Consider the following 23,753-nt stretch of genomic DNA (forward strand, 5'->3'; position numbering starts at 1 on the left):
ACATTATTCACACCCCCCTGTGTTTTAAAAGTTTGTGTTTCCATTAGATATTTCATGGTAGTAGTTTACCATTGGAAGCAAAATAAAGAAGATTCTTCTGTCCCCTGTTAAATGGGAACTCAGCTGAAATAAGTTTTCTCTAAAGCAGAGATCTCAAAGGGATTAACATTTGATAAATAACAGAAAGGAGGTAGAACATGGGTGTTATTTCTTCCAAAAAAAGAGTGAGGCCTCAGAGTTGTTGGGTTTTTGTTTGGTTGGTTTTGTTTGTTTTGGGGGGGCTGTGTTATTTATGAAATGTAAGCGATGTGTTTGAAAAATACACTACCTTTTCTACTGTTCTGTTGAAGGCCCAGAATTTCCATCAAGAAGTCAGTTTTGGAGACATTGGAATCTAGTTCAGAAATCTACTTGAAATGGGTACAGGCAGTTTCATGTTCATTTGCCTAGTAGCCTAAGTAGCTGGTTTTCTCCTATCAAAACACATATTTGATACGTCTGATGGAGATCAAATGGTTTGAAATAAAAATTCTTATAAGAACTTAAAGTCCTGCATATTAGGTCTTTGTCTCCACCCTGCTGTGAATAATGTAAAATTAGCTTGTTTTTGGGAACATCAGTTGGTCTAGAGAAAAAATGAAACAACACTGCTTGAACTGGTTATCTCCAAAACTATGTCGAGTAGAGGACTTAGCACAGGCTTGGGTGAGACGCGAGGTTTCATCTTTAAACAAATGGTTTATTTACCAGGCCAACATACGGCTGCCACTCTACCTTAAAGGTGTACAATTGCTTAGAAATTTAATGCCATTTTGCATTGGTCCTTTAGACCTTTTTTTGCTGCTGTGCAGGTATTTAAGCTGGAGCGAATGTAAATGCTTTGAAGTTCCTCTGTCCTGAGGTGATAACTAATTATTTTTACAACACACAAGATAAAAAAAAAAAAAAAAAAATTTGCTTGGATATGGTCCAGGGTAACCTGCTCTAGGTATCCCGGCTTGAGGAGTGGGGTTGGACCAGATGGCTTCCAGAGGTTCCTTCCAACCTCAGCCATTCTGTGATACTGTGAAATAAGACTGAAATTCCCACAGTTATACGGGACCAGGAGCAGTTGTCATTGTGTGTGCCCAGTTGCATCTTTTCTGTTTATTAATCTGTCTCACATCTCCATCCAAAAGTTACTCTCTGTTTAAACCTGTATTTGTGACTCTTGGTTAATTACAGTGTCAAGCATCTACATGTAGAATTGCAAGCCATACAGACAGTCTATCTGTGGATTTTTTACTTTTATATGAGAAGCTGCTGTTTTGAAGTTCAATACTAGAAAAAGCATTCTCTTTCAAAGGATGAGGTACTAGTAATATTTACAAGATATGGGTGGTTGGGAATGATAAAGAGTTTACACAGCAGCTGGAGGAGTTGCTGCACTGTGATGAGACTAGGTCCCAGCAAACATGTTTCAGCTGTGCATGACTACAGAGCGTGTTTAGTGGACTCGAGGCCCTTTCACCAGAATGGGTTTGTTCACGCACAGATAAGCAACAATCCAGCTTTATAGAACTGTCCAATGCCACTGTGTGTCTACCAGTCACTGCATCTGCATTCACACAGAGAGTAATTCTGATGTGGATATTTCCAAACCATGGGGTTGGGTCAGACTAGAGCCTGACACTTTTGACTGCAGGCTGGGAACTGCTGGAGTGAAAGGACCAAACTGAATCTATCTCTTTACTTCACAGGGCTTGATGCATTCCAGTGGGCCTGTTGGCCGCCACCGCCAGCTGATACTGGTTCTGGAGGGAGAACTGTACCTCATTCCTTTTGCTCTCCTGAAGGGCAGTTCCTCCAATGAGTACCTCTATGAGCGCTTCAGCCTAATTGCAGTGCCATCCATCCAGTCACTGAATCCCAGCTCCAAGGTCTGACATTGCCTTATAAAACCTTCTTTTCATAGAACCTTTTTTCTGAGTTGTAAGTTCCTATACATGCTGGAATAGCAGCAATTCTGTCCTGCTACACCAGTCAAAGAATAGAAGCCACAAATGTACCATCTTCCCAAGGCACTTCCAGGGCTGATGAGCATGTCGAGCACCCCAGTTGTGTGTGAAGTAGACTCTGGTGTAGTTTCTGCAGCACAAAATCACAACCCCAGGCATGCCTGGAAGAACAAAGGGAATGGATATCCTCTTCTAAAGGGTGGCATGTCCTGGGGTGTGGAGCTACACAGCAGACTGCAGAGACGTAGGTGTTTGTGATATATACTGAGCTTCCTTGGTGAGTTAACTGTCCTATCACATTCTGGTATGTTTGCTTCTCAGCTTTCTGTGTGGAGAAGGCCATTAATGTCTCATGATAATGAAGCCATAAGGCAAAGCCAATACTGCCGGCAAATCTTTCAGAAATATCTTCATGCTGATGTATAGCAACAACCATCAGCTTTTCTAAGGTGCACATCTCCAGGGAGAATCTGTTTTTGCTGAGCAGTGTTTTGCTGCATGTCTTGCCTTGCACTGTGTTAAACACAGTCACTGGAACACCGAAAGGGTCTGATTTTTTTCTATTACTCATGTAGGGATTAGGCTTTTCCAGTCAGTATCAGGCCCCAGTAATCAGTTGCATGCAGTACCATGCTGCTGACAGTGGAGATGCTGATCCTTGAAATACAAGTGCCAGAAACCAATGATTACCAATAATCCTCCTTTAAGATGGGAAACTGGGATCTTCTTTGCACTTTTAACGCTGCTACAGCCCTCTAGCGTGACCTGGGCTAAGTCTGTTCCTTTCTATTCTTATCTATTTGTTCTCCTAAGAAGTGGGGATAGAAATCCTGACTGGACTAAAGTGGAGATGTTCCTTGGAATAGTTAAATGGAATAAACTAATGAAATGCAAAGCTTTATTATAGTTACGACAACCAGACTTCTGTTTAGAGCCAAGGAGATGGGATGTTTTTCTACCAACACCTTAACAGACAGAGCTTTGAAGCCCTCTTTTGCTTTCTTTTTCTCTCTGTAGTCCCATGTGAGGAAGAGTACTCCTGCTTACTCCAGTTCTACCTCAATGGCAGCTGTCATAGGGAATCCCAAGCTCCCTTCAGCAGTTATGGACAGGTGGCTATGGGGACCTATGCCCTCTGCAGAAGAGGAAGCATTTATGGTATCTGAGTTACTTGGCTGCCAACCCTTAGTTGGCAGTGCAGCAACAAAAGAGAGAGTGATGAGTGCCCTCACTCAGGCAGAATGCGTCCATTTTGCAACCCATGTCTCCTGGAAGCTGGCTGCTCTGGTCCTGACACCCAACACTGACAGCAATCCAGTCAGCAGCAAGAGTTCATTTGGGAATCCCTACACAATCCCAGAATCCCTTCGGATGCAGGATGATGCCAGTGATGTGGAGAGCATCTCAGACTGTCCTCCTCTTCAGGAGTTTCTGCTGACTGCAGCTGATGTCCTGGATCTGCGGCTTCCTGTTAAATTAGTGGTTCTTGGCTCTTACCAAGAATCCAACAGCAAAGTCACTGCTGATGGAGTCATTGGCTTGACAAGAGCATTCCTGGCTGCCGGGACTCAGTGTGTCCTCGTGTCACTCTGGCCAGTTCCAGTGGCTGCTTCCAAAATGTTTGTGCATGCCTTCTATTCCTCCCTCTTAAATGGGATGAAAGCCAGTGCAGCCCTTGGTGAAGCGATGAAAACTGTACAGAGCAGCAAGCAGTTCTCCCATCCATCCAACTGGGCAGGTAGGAAGAATCTGCCTTTTGATGAACAAAATTTGGTTTCTGGGAAAGGCTCTTATGCCAAATAGTTTGAGTTAAGCAAGGTGTTAGCAGGTAGTTGGGAGTAGCATGTTCCCTGTGCTCGCCCAGAATGCAGCTGCTGTTTCAAGCCCTGATTCATCTGAGTGTGGCTAGAAGTCAGTGTCATGGAAAACAGCAGTATTTCATTGTATAGTAAAATTGCTACAGATTAGACATAATCTAAAGCAATTGCAAGGTAAAGTGTGTTTTGTTACAGTGATTTCATGACTGTAAAGAAATGTGTGATACAGCGACTCCACTGCATGTTTGAAATTTATAGGGGCAAATTTCTTGCTGTATGCTTGGGATACAATTAGCTGGAGAAAATTAACAGAACTTTTTTAATGAGAATGTAGTGAAAATCTAACAAGAAGGCAAGAGTAGTACTTCTAGAATCTGTAGCAGCAATCAGTAGTTACGATTTTCATGCCATAAGCCTTACAGGGCTTACTCCTTTGGTCTGTTTAGCAGAGAGGTTTCCCTTGCTTCCACTGGAAATTTCTCAGCAGCGTAAGCCCTGGGGTACAGTGCTGGAGTTTGCTTCTTCTCAATTTGATTAATGAGTTGAGATTCAGAAAGACCAAGTCTTGGAGTTCAACAATGCTACTGGGATAATTGCAAATTAGCTGGTTTTAGTTTTTAGGGGTTTGTTTGTTTGTTTTTCTCAGCACAAGTCTTGTGTTTTTGAAAGCTGCAAGCACTCCCCAAATGCCTGGTTTTGCACAGGCAGCAGTACTGTATTTTTTAGATGAGACAGCTGATGTGGATATGGCTCTGATATAAACTGTTTGTAGCCATAGGAGCAGGAAACGCTCAGCTTGTTACTTGGAGGAAGTCTGACAGAGTGATTTGAGCTTGTTGAGTCCAATGTTAAGACATGATTCAGAGAATATCAGATTGGATCTGAGTTTACATTAAGAGTCCACAGTACCATTTGTATTTTATTTTCCTTGTAAGACTTTGTTGTCTCAAAGGAAAGACCATTCAAAAAAAAACAAGTGACCACTTCTTAGGCAAAACAGAATGAGCCTGGACACAGGTGCTTGGCATTACCACCAAGTAGGGGATTACAGCCGCTCAGGCTTTCTTAGTATTGCCTCTTCCATGATATGTAAGCATGTCCCTGGCTTCCACCTTTGACTCTTGGTGGTGAGTCTCGGACAGAGCACCAGAGCAAGGACAGATATCCACATACCTTGTAGATGAGAAGGGATAGGCAGAGTTCCTTGTGCTGATGTTTGGGTAAGGTAGCATTTATATGGTACATAAGCCAAGGCAGGTTTTTGACCAAGACAAGGAAGGCTCTCGCTTTTCTGAGTTCCGTTTCTGTGAGCACTGTTTTTGCATCATTTGATTTCTGCTGCTGTAAAGGAGACATGGGACGTGCTAGGACAGGTTTAGATGCAAGACAGTATTTTTCCACTTGCTTGAGCAGGAGTACAGTTTTGGTTTAACAGAGGATGATAAGAAGCATGCAGAAGTTTTCTGGAAGTTCATTCTATAGAACTGGGCAGTGAGTGCATAGCAACTTTAGGAAAAGACTGTAACTGTGCAGTGTACAGTAAACCATTATTCCATTAGTCTGAAAGGGCAGAGGATATCTTCTGTTTTGCATGTTTCCTGTAATAAATGAGAGATTCTCAGTCTGTTTCAATTCTCAGTAAGTCTCTTATCTGGACCCTGCAGGCTTCATGCTTATTGGGAGTGACATGAAGCTGAACAGCCCTTCTTCGCTAGTAGGACAGGCCCTGACTGAGATTCTGCAGCATCCTGAAAGGGCACGAGATGCCCTGCGTGTCCTGCTACATCTGGTAAGAGAAAGGAAACACTACAGCACCCAGCAGGTACAGGGAGGGGCATTGGAGCCCATGTAGTAGAGAGATGATGTTACCTATGGGTATGCATCTGTAAATGAAGAATGGGAAGACGGATAACCTGATGTGTAACCACTCACAGTTGAATATAAACCTTCACATCTTCTCTCTTACAGTAATGTTATCTTGCTAAAACTTTGGGTCAATGTGAAAAGAGTGGGACACTTTATGTGGTCCCCAGAGCAGATGCTAACTGTATTGTGGCAAAATCTTCCCCAGACATACCTGATTTGCATGAGTTGTTGATTTGGGTCTGTGATTTAAAAATGAGATTATGATTGGGGTTAATTGTTTCTACAAGAAAATAGCTATGGACATGGCAAAGAAGCAGTCACAGAGATGCAGAGCTAGTGAACGCAGGCTCTTTGCGTACTTGGACATGGGGCACTTCTGTTCCCATATTTGGCAGTCACCTTCTGTGGGGAGCAGCAGGACTGAGGTCAAGCTGCCAGATGACAAGAATAATCTCATGATTTTTAGTATTTTTCTTTCCGGTGTGTCTTCTGTGGTCCCACAGGAATGTGGAGTATCCTTGGGATGATGGAAACCTATGAGTATTGCTCGTCATCCCAGTTGCTGGTATTGTGGACACTTCTCTCTCTTTACTATTTACTGTATAGCTTCACACTGTTGCCTGGTAATGCACAGTGTACTCAGGAGACTGGAACCTGACAGTGAGTCATCCTGTGTGGACAAATGCAGCTGCCAGGCTTATAGGAGATGATCACAATCAAACTGGTACTTTGTTTCCTGTGGCATTCAATTCCCCAGGATCCAAGAGACCAGTGACAGTCATCATAGTGATTTTAAAGCTGTGAGTGTTGAGATACTGAAGCCTGTGTTTTCAAGGGCAGTAGCATCCTTCTGGTTGTGACAAGCCAAGTTCAGCATCAGCATTGCTCTGCCCATAGTTCCTGCATCTTTAATGTGAAAAATGAGGTGGTTAGCAAAAATCGTTTTTAGAATGAGCTCGTGCTGTATTTTCCCCACAGGTGGAGAAATCATTGCAGCGAATCCAGAATGGGCAGCACAACTCCATGTATACCTCCCAACAAAGCGTGGAGAATAAAGTTGGTGGCATCCCAGGCTGGCAGGCACTACTCACTGCAGTAGGATTTCGGTTGGACCCCCCAGCCAGTGGCCTTCCAGCAGCAGTGTTCTTCCCAACCTCTGACCCTGGTGAGCGGCTGCAGCAGTGCAGCACCACCATACAGTCCCTCCTAGGTAAGAAGCAGGCCAGCTGTGGGCTCTGTTCTCATACATCCAAGCAGACATCTGCCTTTCCCTGCCTTTGATGTAACCCTGCAAAATGGTGCTGTTGTTCTAGGTTTCTACAGCAATTAAATAAAAGCATTTAACAGGACAGATGCTCTAGAATTAGATTTGTACTGTAAATTTTGTCATAGATTGTAATCATTTACCTCCGGGTCCAGTATCTGAGAAGTATGATATGACTTTTTCTTCTTCCAGCTGTCAGTCAGAAACTGTATAATCAAATACAAAGTTGAGAAAACTTTTTTTTCTGGAAATTGACACTGTTTTCAGAACCATTCAGTAATGGGGGAGAGAGGCTTTAGGAGTTATCTGAAGTTATATTCTGTTCAGATTGTTGCATTTCTAGCAGGCACGCGACAAGTATTGAACAATCCCTGTTTTTTTTTTGATATTTTTCAGGTTTGCCTAACCCTGCACTTCAGGCACTTTGTAAACTTATCACAGCTTCAGAAACAGGAGAACAGCTTATCAACAGGGTAAGTTGGGAGGTTCTTCTCCAGTACCAGTTTCCAAATGGTTCTTCCCAGGTCAGTAAATTCAGAAACACACAGAACAGTTTATGCCCTGGTTTATCAGCCCCAGAGGCTGCTAGGAATCTTCAGGGTTGAAATTATAAATTTTTCTGTTTGTGTGAATGAAAGTGTGTGTCCAGAAGGGTGAAATGCAGGTATGTTGTTGGGCTGCATGGCCTTGCAAGGGTCTCCCAGTTCAGGGGCAGAAGTGAAAACATAATATGTACTACAGTGAGGGGGAAGCAAAATATGGGAAATTAGTGGTAGAAGCACTAATTGTTTTTTGGCTATCCTATTCAAGGCCCATGTTGGCTCATCTTTGCCCACTGTAATTACCAATACTTCAAGGAATTACCTGACTTTGGACAATGCTCTGTCTGAGAACTTTATCAGGCCTGTGCTTCTTCTGGTTTGAGTGCTTGTTGCTCTGCTGAAAGAATTCACCTTCTTTAAGAGAAAGGCATTGCCACCCTGTGGCTGTGGGAGTCGTGCCCCCTACACAGACATACAACCCATCTCCTTGACATTCCTTTCTCTTACCAGTCTTTGTAGCATGCCTAGCAGAACCTAACCTTATTCTGTGCCACTGGCCTGGCTGGCTTTCCTTTATATGTTTTTTACTGTCCTGACTGCTCCTCTAATGAGGTTTATGTTAGTGCTTGCCTTAGTAAGTGAACACACTGCACATAGTTAATAGGTGAAAAGCTCACTTTCTTTTCCCCCTTTTCCATGCAGAAATGTTATAGGGGAGTACCATGGTAAATATCTGGGTTTATCCCTGTGTAGTTTTAGAGAGTAGTTTCTGTCATTGTGAGTCTTATCTGCACAAAATACAAAGTAACAGCTTTGTAATGATCCATTAAGAAGCCTGCTTTGTCCATCCATTTGACTACGTTCAAGGAGTTTCTTGCCAGAATTTACAATAACATATGGGATATTTCTAATGGCTTGCCCTTTATGGCATTTTGATTTCTTTCCTTGGTTCTTCTGTTAGCGTCTGAGACTTCTGTTGTTGAATAGCAGGGTTATTTTTTCCTCCTTAGCTCCAGAGGAAGGCCCAGAGTAAATGGGGTATGATGCGTAGAGAATGACATTCCAGTAGATCTGAATGTGTGACAGTGTCAACGACTTTACTTTGTGATTGTTGTCTTGCCTTAGATAATTACATCACCCAAAATGTTCAGATGGCTGTTGATGACTAGCAAAAGATGCACTTACTATTTCCTCAGTTGCCCCTTGCAGTAAGTATTGGCAAGGGTATTGCATTGTTTTTGCAAATGTTCTTCTATAGCCCAAGCCCTAGGCAGAATTCCCTTTTGCACAAGAATCTATCTGGTTACAAGTCAGGATTTTTCAGCTTAGCTCTCACATCTGCTGCTGTTACTTGCTTTTCTCCCCTCATTATTCTCAGCGGTTCAGTTGGTGAGATAAGGCTCTGCCTGTCCCAAAGGAGAGAAGACTTTGTTCAAAACTGAAGCATAATTACGAACAGCTCGGTCAGTGGGTGTTGCTTTTTTCTGTCTTTCCAGTAAAGCTGATTGATGTTGTAAGGGAGCAGGTGCTCTTGATGTTACTGAAGCAGCAAGGCAGGGAGCTTGATCTCTTGCTCTGAATAGAAAATACTTACCTTTAGTGCAAAATGGAAGGCAGGAAACACAAAAGAACAAACTCTGGTAGCACTACACATACAAGGAAAAACTAGGGATTGTTGAATATTTAAGTGCCAATAATGTATCCCAGAGAAAACAAGAGAAGGGCTTGTTTTATGTTGTCTTCTGCCAGAATGTGGGTTGGACTGGGTATATGCCTGCTATGTGTCTGAGTTGATTGTAATGAGCTGGGCACTCCCAGATTCCAGCTGCCTGTTCCCACACTGCCGGGCTACTGATTCATAGCACAAATCATTTCCATTGCTCCCTTCTTTCTCAGAACAGAGCATCTTGCCAGTCAGGATGCTGTTTTGCATGTGGATGTGTCCCTGCACTGCAGGACTCCCTGTTACAGGCATTTTATAGCACAGAATAACCTGTGTTCTTTCTTTCTTTTCTCCTCTCTTTTCCTTCTTTGTTATTTGCTGCATGAAGGCTGTTAAAAATGTTGTGGGAATGGTGAGTATTACATGCACTGGGGAGTGACGCTGCTATGCAGGATTAAATGCCTTGGTCACTGCAGAGCCATTTTCCTGAGCTGCAGGGTAGTGTCTTCACCCTGCTTTCAGGCCTGGAATTTGCTCCATGGTGCTAATGTGGAAAAAAGACTGCGTAAGCCTTTGTGGGTTGGAAGAGATGGGTGGTCCTGAGGTTAGCTGGTCCCTGATTAATGACTTTCCATCCTTCCTGCTCTGGCTGTGTTTTTGAGTTAGATGGGATCTTGGCACCTTAATTTGTGTCAGATCTTTATAAACACATTTTTTTTCTCAACTTTGCTACTCCTGTGCCTTGAGAACAGTTGAGACGATTCATTCCTGGGAGACCATAGAGGTATTAGGAAAGTCTTCCTTCCTTCTCCTTGCTCAGTTTCTGCTTGCCACACCCCCGACCCTCACTCCTGCTCTGTCTCTAGATTTGCCGCTGTTCAAGTTTGTCCATCATTGCTGTTTCTGGACTGCTCCCTGTGCTCAGACCTTTCATCCCACTGCTCCATTCAGGACCAGCAGCTGAGAGTACAGGTGTACAGGGGAAGGGCTGTGTGCAGTGTATTTCCTTAGCTGTGATTGTCAGAAAAGCAGTTATTTAATTTCTAAGGAATGGCTAATGTTTGCATTGTTACTTTCAGCTACATCAAGTCCTGGTTCAACTTCAGGCAGGTGAGAAAGAACAAGATTTCTCCTCTGCACCAATCCAGGTTTCCATCAGTGTCCAACTTTGGAGGCTTCCTGGCTGTCATGAGTTTCTGGCAGCTTTAGGTAGGAAAACACCTCTTTCTATTATCTTTCTAAAAACTATTGCTAGTTCTATATGGTGGCTTGAAGTAGCAATAAATCTCACAGCTTTAGATTTGTTTGTCTGGGTTCTTTTTGGTCTCTGCATCTCTGGATGTGATCCCTGACTGCTCAGTACATCTCTACCAGCTCACATACACAGACTTTTCACTCACTGTTTGGCCAGTGCTGTGTATTTCTCTCATGCCCCAAAACTTACCCTAAGTCAGCAGAATATGGATTTCAGAGTTTACAGCAGCTTGGTGCTGTCAGGTTGGTTTAAACCCTGTTTTTATTTCAGGATCCTGATTCACTGTTGTTCATAATACATACTTGTGAGTTTGCTTCTGGTCTTCTACCTGCAGTGAACCAATCATTCCTTCATCTGGGAAACCTGCACAATGGACAAGGACAGGGCATGTCAGGGTGATAGTATGTACCAGGGTCTACATTCTACAGAAGAGGCAGATGAGAACTAAGTATTAAACTAGGATTTATTCTGGCTTGGCTGCTGTTTAGAAGAAGGGCTTTGCATGGAAGAGGCAGAAAGAGATGTCCAAGAAGACTACATGAAGAGCTCATAAAAGCTTAACATCGTTTCTCTCATACATTTATGCCTCTTGCTGCCCGGGCCTCATTTGCTAAATTCCAAGTTTTTTGTTCTTCTTCAGACCCATTCCTGTGAGAAAGCTTTGGATTCAAGAATGAACGCTAGGGCCATGTGAGACCCTGTCCCCTGAGATGCATTTAGTCCATCATTCCCTGATAATTGGATATAATTTGTAGCTAAAATACCGACCAGTGCATTTGTATATCAGTTCGGACCAGACCGATTTGTGTATGTGTGTGTTGAATATGTCCAGCCCAGTAAGGCTCACAAGAAGGTGTGTTAAATAGTAATAAAACCAAACCAGCAAAAAGTATATTGTAAGTAAGGAGACATCATTCCAGGACACTGCAGGATTTCATATCTCTTTGTTCTGTTTGTGTTATAAACAAGATGACACTTCTGTAGGACATGGGAACTTTTTACGAGGTGTGATTTTTTGCTCTGTATTCCACTACAGGTTTTGACCTTTGTGAAGTTGGGCAAGAGGAGGTGATTCTGAAAACTGGGAAACAAGCTAATAGAAGGACCATGCACTTTGCTCTACAGTCCTTGCTGGCACTTTTTGGTAAAGCTACTTACAGAAGTTTTTGCTCCTATAACCATCTGATAATTTGATCAGAATGGCTTATGTTGTAATCTCACACTCTTACCTTTTGCAGACATCATGCATTCATCGTCATACATGCATCATAGACCATACATCATACAAGAGGTGCAGCAAATGTATTTTTCTTATGGAAAACAAACACTAAGACTTGGCTGAGGTCAAAGCTGGGAATAGACTCCAGCAACTGGAAGATTTTGAGATATAAAATCATAATCAATTGACAAGTTCCCAAAGTTTTGCTCTAGGATACTTGGTCTGAGGTTCCTGTCCATGCATTTCCTGGTCTGCGCACATTATTTTTCTCACCTAAGTAGTAGGTTGTTGGTTCCTTTTTTAATTTTGTTTTGCTATTTTTCTTTTAAAGTAGAATAGTGCATGCTTTGTAGCATTTCCTCTTAATTCTGATAAGAACATTACTTGGTTTTATTTCATATTACTGTGTATCTAGGGGCATGCTTGTACTTTTTTCTTTTTTCTTTTTTTTAGATTCTACAGAGCTGCCTAAGCGCCTTAGCCTGGACAGTTCCTCATCACTAGAGTCACTGGCTTCTGCTCAGTCTATTTCCAACCCTGTACCCCAGTATCAAAACCCACCATTCTCTCCTACTTGTCCAGACAGCATTGCATCAGATGCCATTTCTGTATATAGCCTGAGCTCTATTGCCTCTTCCATGAGTTTTGTTTCCAAGCCGGAGAGCATGCCAGATGGTGTGGGACACAGAGGACGTCAGGACTATGAGAGGCCAAAGAACATCTATCTGCATAGGCCTGCAATACAGAGCCAGTTGTCACCACAAACCAGCACTGTGGCCAGCAAAGATGAGGAAGAGTATGAAGGTTTTTCTATAATCAGCAATGAGCCTTTGGCCAGTTACCAAGAAAATATAAAAACAAGATTTTCCCCAGATAACAAACATCCCCAAACTGGTCAAACTGGAGGTATTAAAGAACTTGTCAATTCCAAAGGGAGCATAAGTACGCCAAATTCTCCTGTTAAAATGACTCTTATTCCTAGTCCAAACTCACCTTTCCAAAAAGTTGGGAAACTTGCAAGTTCTGATACTGGAGAATCTGACCAGTCTAGTACTGAGACTGACAGCACTGTCAAATCCCAGGAGGACAGTAATCCAAAGCTTGATCCCCAAGAGTTGGCTCAAAAAATCCTGGAGGAAACTCAGAGTCACCTCATTGCTGTTGAACGTCTTCAGAGAAGCAGTAGCCAAATAAATAAGAGCAAAAATTCAGATGATGCAGCTTCTGTGCCAGCGGGTATATCTGCATTCAGATCTTCAGAGACCAGTGCATTCAGTAGGCCAATCAGCTCTAGTCAGAAGAATCAGTCTTCACCTGTTGCAATTAAACCAAAGCCTCCAACGAGGAGTTCATCCCTTCAGAAAGTGAGTTCTGGCTATAATAGCCCCACGACATCGGAGATGTCAAACAAAGAAGGCACAGGCCAATACAGTGGACAGCCATCTCCAAGTTGTGATTTACATGGGTCCTTAACTGAGCAGCCTCACTTTAAGCTCAAGTACCCTAGCTCTCCTTACAGTGCTCATATTTCTAAATCACCCAGAAATCTCTCTCCAAGCTCAGGGCATCAGTCTCCTGGTGGCAGCACCCCATCTCCTGCTCTATCTTATTCCTCAGCTGGTTCTGCTCGTTCAAGTCCAGCTGATGCCCCAGACATAGACAAATTAAAAATGGCTGCCATTGATGAAAAAGTGCAAGCAATTCACAACTTAAAGATGTTCTGGCAGAACACTCCCCAGCACTCCACTGGCCCAATAAAGATTCTCCGAGGAGCTCCTGGCACAATGACTTCTAAGAAAGATGTTCTCAGCTTGCTAAATTTATCTCCACGTCACAGCAAAGAAGAAAGTGCAGATAAGCTGGAGCTGAAGGATCTGTCTATTGAGCAACAACTTGCTTCTCCACAAAAGAACCCTCCAAATGGACACAGACACCCTGAAACTCCAAATGCAGTGACATCAGCTCATTCTCCACCTTCTAGTAGCACTCCAGGAACCGTACTCCCCTTGAGGCTGCCATCTGGGAATGGTTATAAATTCTTATCACCGGGAAGATTTTTTCCTTCTTCCAAATGTTGAAATGTCTTGAGTACCAACTGATGACTTAGAGTCTTGTTAAAGTATTTGCTTCTGCCCACTTGCCTTTATCAATGTAGAACCACAGAATATTATCAAAGAAGCCATGGTCATACCCACAGTTGTAGATACACAGGAACATGACAGATTGGCCCTGTCTATTACTGTGTAGAAACATGGGTCTTACACAGATGGGTTTTAGTTTCCCTTAACAGGACCTTGGCAAGACTCACTTGATAACAGGTTCTATGTAGTGTTCCGTATTTGCTGCAACAGGTCCAACAAATCTTGTTCTGTTCATAAAGTACTAGATTTTAAGCCACCTACTTGTATTTCTTATCCTAACAGGAGGTTTTTCAGCTGTCTTTTTATACAAAAATTATACATATCAGGGATTGGAGAGGGAAGTGAGAGGAGTGGTATAAACTTTCATTTATACCGCAAAGAAAGTGTGCACAAGTTTCTGCCTGGAGAAGTACAAGCCGTTTCTTTGTTTGGTTTCAAAGGCTGACAGAGAGGACAAGGTAAGACACCTCTAGGTATCTCTGCTAAGTTGTTAGCAAAACACAAGAAATTGCTGGCAATACAACTCCATAGCAGCTTGATACTGGCAGTTCTCTTGCATCATTTAAAGGCTGGTGACACAGACAAGAGGAGAGAGATGCCCCATTCTAAAATCTGCATCTCAGGTAACTTTTTTCTGGAGGGAAACCTTTCAGGTGATTTTTTGCTGGTTGGTCTGCTCCCCAAAAAATGTTTTGGGTATAATGGACAAGATGAGCCTCAGAATGAGATAGTAAGGCTGTGCCAGAGACACAAGTTCTGTTTTTATTGAATGTTCCAATCTTTCTGGCACATAGTGTTACGATGGTGAAATTTTCATCCTGGCAATTATTTGGGCAGCATAGTGTCTGCTAAGTGTGCACAGGAAAGTGAATCTTACAGTTTCGCAGTAGGCAGGAATGTAACATAAGTGTGTGTGATTTAGAAATCACCTGTCCAAATAAATCCTTCTCCGATCCTTCTAGATCTTTCCAAATATCTGCAGATGTGTCCCTGATGAGCTCTTTCTCTGGCTAAGGAAACAAGTTTCTTCAGGAGCACGTATACCAGTGTACACGGATGAGATAGGTTAGTGTCAGTGTGCTGTCTGAACATGGACGTGAGGGGACATGCAGACCAGCTGTATGCAGAACCTGTGCACCCTCTGATCTGTGGAGAAAAGAGAACCAAGAGCGCCCCAGAGGTGATGTGTAAAAAACACTAAGCTTTCCTAGGCTAGATGGTGTTTAGGTGTTGTGGATCAAGTTGGAGATGATTATTTTTTAAGTGGCCATTAAATGCAGTGATGTAATCAGAATCAAAATGATAATTTATGTGCACTGAAAACTCTGGATATTAACTTAGCACACTTAGATCCAAGCAAAGTGTTTCACAGGCCATGTGCTATGAAGTCGGAGCACTGGATTACCAAGGCTTTTGGTTTCTATTATGCACTCCCAAAATCTGTCAAGTGACTGAAGGCTAATCACTTCACCTCTCTGTGCCTCGTCTTCCCTGTCTATCTAAGTGGGGATAGTAATACTTACGTACCTACCTCACAGAGGTGTTGTGAGGCTTATTAATTAGGCCCTGACTTTTACATGGATCTTAAGTCAAATTCCAGTCTTGCAACTGACTACCTGAATGGTGAGTGCAGTCAGATCTCTAAATTTATTAGAGTATCGTTGCTGATGCAGATAATTGTTGCACTTGTCATGTCTGGATGCTCTTCTTGAAAATGTGGACCTGAACATTTGTGATTTTTAGGGGGATCTTGCAGGAAAAGCATGATAGCAGGACAGAGGATTCAATTCTGATACTGTAATATAAAATTACTTAGGTTCAGCTTACTTGTGGTGCACATAGGAAACGCTTGCTTAGAGTATATTCTAGAATCCACTGACGTTGGGAGAATGCTTTCACTATCACAAGAAATTAACACAAGTGCTAAAGGCAAAGAATATAGGACTGTGTTGTTATAGTCAGCTAATAATGGATGGTTGATCACAAAAGTTTCAGTGCAGAAAGAAAGAGTAGTTACTTATTCATATTATGCAATGTAGCAAAGCAGTTGAGTAAACCCATTCAACTCATACAATTCAAATTATTTGTCTATATATTACATCTTTCTGAGATGGTTTGGTGCTAGATATCTTCTCGCCATTAGGTGGGAAAAATTAGAATAGTGGGCCCAAATGAGTCAGCACAGGATCTGCATGTCATATAGATGGCAATGTTGCTGATCATGCAGCTTGCTGTGGTCACAAGACTGCTGACAGACTCCGTGTGACCTACTCTGTTTCCAACCAGCATAACTTTTAGAACGACATCCCAGGAACATCCAGGATGGAAGTGGGCAGCTTCTTGTTTATAGCAACAGCAAATATTCCCTGTAGTGCTGCAAAACATGCCGGAAATAAGCCTCTTGTAGTTTACTTCCATAACTAAAGGATCTTTACTCTGTAGAAATTCTATACTGCCATTTTGGTACAAACCATTTTCATGCTGCCAGTAGGTTTCATACTGGCTTTAAGTTTTCAGAAAGAGATAAATCAGGGGTGGGGGGTGGTTCTTCTATTGTGTTGTTGTTTTTTTTAAGGGGAGGGGAGTATTAGAAGCGGGGAAAGGTTCAGATGTTCAGTATTTGGGAAATTGGTGTTGTATAAATATGGAAGGTGAGTGTCACTAGAACAAGTCTTTTGAGAAATTTATTTCCATTAGCTTGACAGAGGACACTTCCATTGGCTTAATGAGAGCCATGAAAATGCATGCTTGCTTGTCTGGGAGACACTTCACACACCTTGTGCCTCACTCCACCACCACCTGAATGAGAAACAACCCCTTTGTGAGGAAAAGAAGTTTTATCAGGTTTGCCCAATATGTGGAGAAATTCAGGAAATAACATGTTCTGCATTTGATATTAGAATCCCTTCTGTGGAGTTTAAATGCATTTGTTGTTGTTGTATTTGTGCATGGTACAAGTGACAACACTGCTTAATACAGTGAGCAATAAGAATTAGGTGTTACCAACTTCCACATTAAACCTGCCACATGCAACAGTTCCCCAAGGCCATAGAATGTGTTTTAGTTTGGTTTTATTCAGTATATTTTACTGTGTGAGATACTAATTGCAGCTGTTTTATTGACTGTCTTTAGCTTAAACTAAAGGGGAACAGTAAATAATCTCACTGAACAAAATCCAGTTTAATTTGATTTTGTTGGTTAGCCTGAACTCTGACTGGTTACTGATTTTCCTTCTTTTTCGTGATACCTTATTTAAACAAGGAAAAAGCATTGAAGGGGTGCTACACCCATGTATATCACTCTTGGCCGTATTTCCTCTCATTAGATCAAACTGGTTCTGTGACCATCTCTTTCAAGGTGCAGAACAGGAGGACAGAAAATCTGTGAATCTGCAAAGAAACACTGGTAGTTTCAGGCTAGGTGATGATAATGGTTTGGGTTTATTGCATTGCCATGCAGACCAGAAAAGTTGCGAATGCGCATGGAAAACTTGGCCCCTCGGTTGCAGAACACCTTCAAAGAGCGTTGAAGATGATAACTCAGAAAGGATTGTCAGCAAAGACTCTTCCAAGCAGCAGCCCTTTAGCACTTGCTCTCCTTGTATGCAGTGTTAGCCATGTTTGGCCTATATGGACTTTTTTTGTAAATTAAAACTGTTTCCAGACAGCATTAAACTTTTTATATTATGAAATTTACCATGTAAAAAGATTTTCATATTTTTATTGAAATTGCTAAGGCATTTGGCCTTCTTCCTTTGTGATTTCAGTGTCTATTAAAGCATGAGTTCTCTCAGTACTCCAGTCTCTTGTTCTAGGGTGACATTGTTAACAAATTTGTTAGCACACTGCTCTCTGTCCTGGCAGGTGGCTTGGAATTTTGAAGTGTGACTAATGGGGTGACAGCTGTCCTCAACTTCTCCTGTGGAAATGAGGGGTCACTGAGAACTTAATGTATTTTTTTATCAGAATGTAGCTCTGCTGCTACAAATGATGACTCGAAGTTGCGTTTCCTGGTAGGCGGTGAAAACCAGCATTTGCTCACTGTCTTTCTTGTTTTAGTCAGCAGCAAAACGACATGTAGGCTTGGAAGGAACGTCACGGACCACCTATTTCCACCCCTGCACAGTGGAAGGACCAAGTGCTGAAGGTACGATACATTTTCCCCACACCCTTTGCCATTTGAAACTTGCTTACTTAAGCCTTCCCTCTGCTCTTGTGTTAAAGATGCCATTGTCCTTAAAGGAGGTGTTGGTGACCAGATGAAACTAATCAGAATTTGACTTTTTTATGGTCTCTGGAATTTTCGTTGATGCCTCCCTCCCAGTTGTGTAAACACTACCTCTAGCCCTGTTGATAGAAGACACAAACCATGTCCTAGGTCATGAAACAGCAGGCTGCTACTGGCCTACAGTCTCTACCCTCCAAGTCTTTAATCTGCTGAAAACGAGGGAACCTAAACCACACAAATCACTGCAGTCTTCCTGGCACTAGTTCTTTTGAAAGGGACTTTTCCTGGCATGCTTCTGAAATGTAGCTGATTCTCTGTATTTGAAGACACAGATGGTGCAGCTCCCCAGCAAGGGTTTTATAGATGGCTGCCTCAGCTTGGTCATGCTCGTAGGACTACCTACAACCTGGTGACACGTCTTATTGTTGTTACTAAGATTCTTCCATTTTATCACAGAGATTCAAGAAAGTCCTGTTCCCTTCAGAGACATACTTCTAGAACAGCAAGTGTTGGAAGAAGTCAGCTCAGAACTGCAAAAAACAGAAGGAAGTTGTCTAAAGCCTGACCTTGAACGTTTTTGTATCTAGTACTTAGTATGCTAATATGTGTCAGGGACAGGTTGGAGCATTCTTTGAGTGTCCAGATGCACACATACTGTGGGTTGATGTACACTACCAGCAGCACATACCTGCATGTGCCCTTCCCTCACCCTTCTGCCAGATGCGTGAAGCACAGTGCACAGTTCTGTTCCTGCCAGCTCCCAGGTGGAAGCAGCATTTGCTTCTCCCTAAGAATGGTCAGGGAGACTTGCAAACACCCCAGCTCTCATTCCATCATATAATTTATCCCACATGACCTCATTTTCTCATTATTTATGTACTCTCCAAAGAGAAGAACTTTTTTTTTTTTTTTTAATTCCTGTCAGAAAGAGTACTGTCCATCTTCTCTTACATGGTGACATCAACTGTGTGGGATCTTATTGGTAAATTACTGTGCCTGGTATTTCACTGGCTTCTGAGAAAGCTGTTCTACAGGGAACTGCAGCAAATGCTGCTTGTACAACAAGAAGCATGCTGTCCCTGTAAAGGGTCTCCCACATCTTCCTCTGAGAATCTCTTGGAGAGGGGCTTCGGTTTGCTGCCAGCCACTACAAAACAATCCGAGAGGTCACCATCACAAACATCTTTTCTTCTCTTGGTTAGTACTCAGACTTCCAGTGCTTTGTGGCTGTAAGAGAGCAGATGATAACATGTGCATTGCTATTCCAACATGTGACCAGGACAGGAGGATATTCCCTAAAAGATACTTCAGGGCGCAAATGGAAAAAGTCAAACTCAGGGTTAGGCACATGGGTACCCACACTGTACCTGAGATTGCAGATTAGATAGGAGGACTCCAGTGACATTTATGTCAGAATTAGGGTATACTTACCTCACCTACACTGTTCCCAAGTCCCAAATCTATAACCTGGGTGCTGAAGTGCAGAGCTTTGATCTTTTGGCATAGAAGAGCATGTTTAGATATTAAAAACAATAAGAAAAAACATGTTCTCATTCGCTGTTCATTGAATGAAAGTATGATTGCTGCTATTACAAACCCCTGTTCTATCACATCAGGGTCCTGGGAACTCAATGGAAGGGAGGAGTTCTGGTTCAGAGAGATAGTTCACATCCCCTGCATTGGCAGCCCAGCCCCGCAGCTTCTGCCTTTTACCCTTCCAGACAGATGCAGTTAGTTGTCCTGTTCTGCGATCGGTGGAAAGCTGTTAGAGCGAGAGCAAAGCCTGCCCTGCAGCACAGTACCGGAGGCTGTAAGAGGGTCACAGGCACTTCACAAGTAGGCTTGTTCCTAAGGTACGAGCCTTGTGCGGCACTGTGTCTGCCATGGGACCTAACCTGATGTCTCGCCTGATGTCTTCCAGCTACTGTACACAGAGGTGAATAACGCAGGCCAGCCTGTTGACCCAGCTCCTAGTGTGGTGGGCACTGGCCAAGCATGCTTCTTCAGCAGGTCCCGTTACAGACCTCCTGCCACCATGCTCTTACATTTCAATGTCGCCATCCCACTTCACATACATGCAAACCTGTGTTTAGGCAGCGGGACTCCAGTCGGTCGGCAAGCTCAATCTAACAAAAGCCAGGAGCTGCTGAGGTGCTACTGCACTGTCTGTATTTGATACCTATGCAGGGTGAACATAGGCCAGAGGGCTCCCATGAAGAACAGCGTGCTGAGGAAGCATCCTGTCCAGCAGCAGAGACCGTGGTGAAATTGTACATATGGGTCTGAAGTGGTTTGTCTGTATGCAGTGTCTGGAATCAGCAGGATGTAGCTACTCAGATGATGCTGTCGTGTGTGGTATGATCTGGGTATAAACAAAGAGAATAAGGGTTTTGGAGGGAGCACACTTTGCAGCTGGCTGAGTAAACAAAAGACAAATGTTGTCCATATGGGGAAAAAGCAGCAGCAGGGGACTACATTGAGCCAGGATTTTGAAAAAAACAAATAAAGGAAAGTTCAGAACGCTTGAGAACTTTGGGAAGCAGACTCTTAAAGCCTCACCGTGTCCTGGCACAGCCCTTTGTAATTTCTTTGCTTAATAAAACAAAGCCGGTACAGGCAAAAGTCTGAGTGGCAGTTTCCGTAGCATCCATCTTTCACATTGCAAGGGACTTGAATGAAAGTATGTTTTTATAGACAGAGCATATTGAAGATTTTTTTTAAAGCCATTTAATTGTGGGAGGGTTGTCTGGCAACATTGAATTTCCCCATCTGAATCTCTGCTCTCTTCTACTCTGTTGGGGATGATGTGTAAACGCATCATTAGTTCTAGTTACTGATGAACAAAACTTGGGAAAGATGGCTTCAAAGGGTGGACAAAGGTGAGCCCACAAGTAGGGTCTGTGGCCCTTTTTGGGAAGAAGGATGAAATGCATACATGTGGGGATACGGACACTGTGCTGGGACGGATGCTGGAGTGGGAGTCCACTGAGTGCAAAAACATACAGTTGCTACCCATAAATTAAAACTGTACATTTAAATTTCCTGTGGGTTGAAAACTGACAGAAATGTCCATTCAAAATAGCACTTTATTTTGTCAGCAATAGGGCAGCATTATTCACAGTGACAATCTTTGCAAGTGTAAACACTGTCAGCTGTACCACAGCGAGACATATCTACATTTTTTGAGGAAGAATCATTTCCTTTCCAGAGTGCTAAACTATAAAGTTTTGCCCTCCCTTTGTCAGATCTTGAAGTGTTTAATTTTGCTTTTCTTTCTGATTTACCTAGTCTTTTCTGTGGGCATCTAACACAGTGTTAAAGGGGAAGGAGCTCGTTAGCACAGCTGTGAAGAAAAATCTGAAAAATTTGAAAGCTAACGCTTGGAAACTGAAAAGCAAATTAAGACATTCAGAATGCATTATTTTCAACAAATACTGAGTTTTTATTGAAATCATGTTTTTGAACACCCAGAAACAGTGCTAGCCTTCACTTTCCTGTTTCATTTTCAGTGCTCCTTCACTTTCCTGTTTTGTCCCCAGCATTCAGCACTGCACATCTCTGTAGTACCTGAGAGCCTCCTACAGAAAGATTTGTTGTTACTAGGGAAATCCCTACACGGACTCATGGAAGCTCTGTGTGTTTCCCTTTTTGGATTAAAAACCTAAAGGTTTTGACTCTGAAAGCTTTTTTTTTTTTTCCTTCCCCTTTTTCCCATTTTTCTGTTGTCCCCACTTTGCCATTTGTTACATTAAAAGAAAGGTGTTGGAAGAAGGGGCAGCTGGAGCGCTGCTGCTGTCCCAGCAGCGTTCGTGTGGCCGCGGTGCCGTCCCGTCCCTTCCCCTCCCCTCGCCTCCCGTCCCGTCCCGTCCCCTCCCGCCCCGCTCCGCCCCAGCCGAGCGGTGCCCCCCCCCCCCCCCCGCAGCCCCGAGCTCCCCGCTGCGGCGGGGCCGTTTCTGTCCGCGGGGCCGCGCTCCCGGCTCCCTGCAGCCCGTCCCGCCGGGCGCTCGCCGCCACCTCCCTGCCCCGCCTCCCGGGCCCGAGCCTTCCGGGCCTCCTCCTGCTCTTGCTTCTCACGGAGGACGCGGGGGAGCCGCCACCGCCGGCCCGGGCGGGTGTGAGCCCAGCGCCCGCCGCCCCGAGCCCCTCCCGCCGCCGTTACCGGCAACGCGACCGAGGGCACCGGGAACTTGCACCAGGGGGCGGCGGCTCCCGGCGCGAACCCCCCGGGGACGCCGCCCCCGCCCCCGCCCCCGCCAGCGCTTCGGGCCCGTTCTGCTCCCGGGGGGCAGCGCCGCCAGCCCCGCCCTGCGCTGCCCGGCCCGGCCCGGCCCCGGGGCCCGCCCGTAGCGCGGGGGGGGGGGCGGGGCCGTGCCCGCTGCTGCGGCTGCTCCTAAGGGTGGGGCCCGGGGGGCGGGCGCGGGGCGGGCGGCGCGCCGCCATTGGCTGCCCCGGGCGAGGCGCGGGCGCTGCCGGGAGCCGCGCCCCTTCGGATTGGCGGCGTCGGGCGCGTGCGCGCGGGGATCTCGCCGGGGCGAAGGGCGGGTGCGGCGCCCCAGGGCGCGGCGGGATTGGGCGGGCCGGCCCGCGGGGGCGGGGCTTCCCCCCGGAAGCGCGCGGTGCAGCATGGGTGGGCCGTGCCGGTCGCGCGTGCGCGGTGCGGGCCTGCGCGGGGAAGATGGTGCTGATCAAGGAGTTGTGAGTGCGGCCGGGACGGGGCGGGACGGGCGGGGCCGGGGGGCGCCTTCCGCGCGTCTCGCGGCCGGGGCTGGGCCGGGGGCGCCGCCGGCCGGGGCGGGTCCCGCCCGCGCTCGAGCCCCGCGGGGGCTCCCTCGGCCCCGCCGCGCCGGAAGCGCCCGTCCTGCCGCCGGGCCCAGCGCGGGGCCGCGCCGCCTCGGCCGCTCCCTGTGCGACGGGGCCGGGCCGGGCCGGGCCTCCCCGCCTCGAGGCTCCCGGGGCGCCGCCGGCGGGGCGGGGCCCGCTCGGTGCCCGGCCGTGCACGCGGCGGCCCCGCGGGCAGGCTCGTCCCGCCGGCCGTGTCCGCACCGTCCCCGGCCGGGCTCCCGGCCCTCGGGCGTTGCGGCGCTGCCGGTGCCGGCGTGCGCGGAGCCCCGGGAGCTGGGCTGCTGGCGGGCCCCGTCCCGCCCGAGGGTGTCGTTCTGGCAGCTCCCGGCCGTCCCTGGGGGGGGCTGAGCTCTGCCTTCAGAGCTGAAACTCGCCGGTGTCCGAGGCGCGCCGTGCCTTTGAGCCCGGCTGGGTTCCTCCTCGGCTTTTTTTTGGAGATTTCCCAGCTCAAAGTGAAAGCATTTCAGCAAGACGCACAGCTAGCCTGAGCCCCGAAAGTCTTCACCCAGTAAGAGCTAAGGAAAAAGTTGTGTGGAAGCCGCACCTTCCGATGTGCTGGGACGATCGTTTCTCTTCTCAAGGCTGCTGCGCGTTCCTCTGTGCAAGGGGAGCTGAGGGCGCTCAAGCTGCTGAGGCCTTTTTGTGTAGTAGTTTAGAAGCACCTGAACAGAAACATGTCAAAAACGCTGATCTCAAACTGTGCAATTATTAGGGGATAGAAAAAGTTGAATGAAATAACTACAGCTCTTAAAACTTTTTTTTTTTTTTTTCCTTCTAGAGCAGCGGGCAGGGTACATTTGTATACGTTGCATCAAATTTTCACGGTTGCTCGATTTGTCACTAAAGGAGATAGCATCGCTTAAAAGCCCTGGCATCCAGGCAGCTGTTGTACGATGCTGTTTTGTAACTATAATAATTTG

General features: G+C 45.2%; 2 protein-coding genes across 7 annotated transcripts in view; both read left to right on the top strand.

The window, feature by feature from the left end:
- TTC28 (tetratricopeptide repeat domain 28) overlaps window positions 1-18,884 on the top strand; it is a 152,319-nt gene extending 133,435 nt beyond the window's left edge. For 3 of the 5 annotated variants that reach the window (XM_032199208.1, XM_032199209.1, XM_032199212.1), the window contains 9 exons: window positions 1,740-1,919; window positions 3,015-3,735; window positions 5,479-5,603; window positions 6,659-6,890; window positions 7,341-7,417; window positions 9,538-9,561; window positions 10,229-10,358; window positions 11,441-11,548; window positions 12,077-17,559. In XM_032199208.1, coding sequence (XP_032055099.1) covers window positions 1,740-1,919; window positions 3,015-3,735; window positions 5,479-5,603; window positions 6,659-6,890; window positions 7,341-7,417; window positions 9,538-9,561; window positions 10,229-10,358; window positions 11,441-11,548; window positions 12,077-13,701 — 3,222 coding nt within the window. In that variant the 3' untranslated portion in view covers window positions 13,702-17,559. Of the gene's footprint in view, window positions 1-1,739; window positions 1,920-3,014; window positions 3,736-5,478; window positions 5,604-6,658; window positions 6,891-7,340; window positions 7,418-9,537; window positions 9,562-10,228; window positions 10,359-11,440; window positions 11,549-12,076; window positions 17,560-17,822; window positions 17,911-18,447 lie in introns of those variants that run through there. The other 2 variants (XR_004254001.1, XM_032199211.1) reach the window with 2 other exon arrangements.
- Window positions 18,885-22,633: 3,749 nt separating this feature from the next.
- Window positions 22,634-23,753, top strand: part of PITPNB (phosphatidylinositol transfer protein beta) — a 29,226-nt gene continuing 28,106 nt past the window's right edge. For both annotated transcript variants that reach the window (XM_032198828.1, XM_032198829.1), the window contains exon 1: window positions 22,634-22,686. In XM_032198828.1, the coding sequence (XP_032054719.1) occupies window positions 22,667-22,686 (20 nt within the window). In that variant the 5' untranslated portion in view covers window positions 22,634-22,666. The remainder of the gene's footprint in view (window positions 22,687-23,753) is intronic.

This window comes from Aythya fuligula, chromosome 17 (genome assembly GCF_009819795.1).
Source record: "Aythya fuligula isolate bAytFul2 chromosome 17, bAytFul2.pri, whole genome shotgun sequence".
NCBI classification, from domain to species: Eukaryota; Metazoa; Chordata; class Aves; order Anseriformes; family Anatidae; genus Aythya; species Aythya fuligula.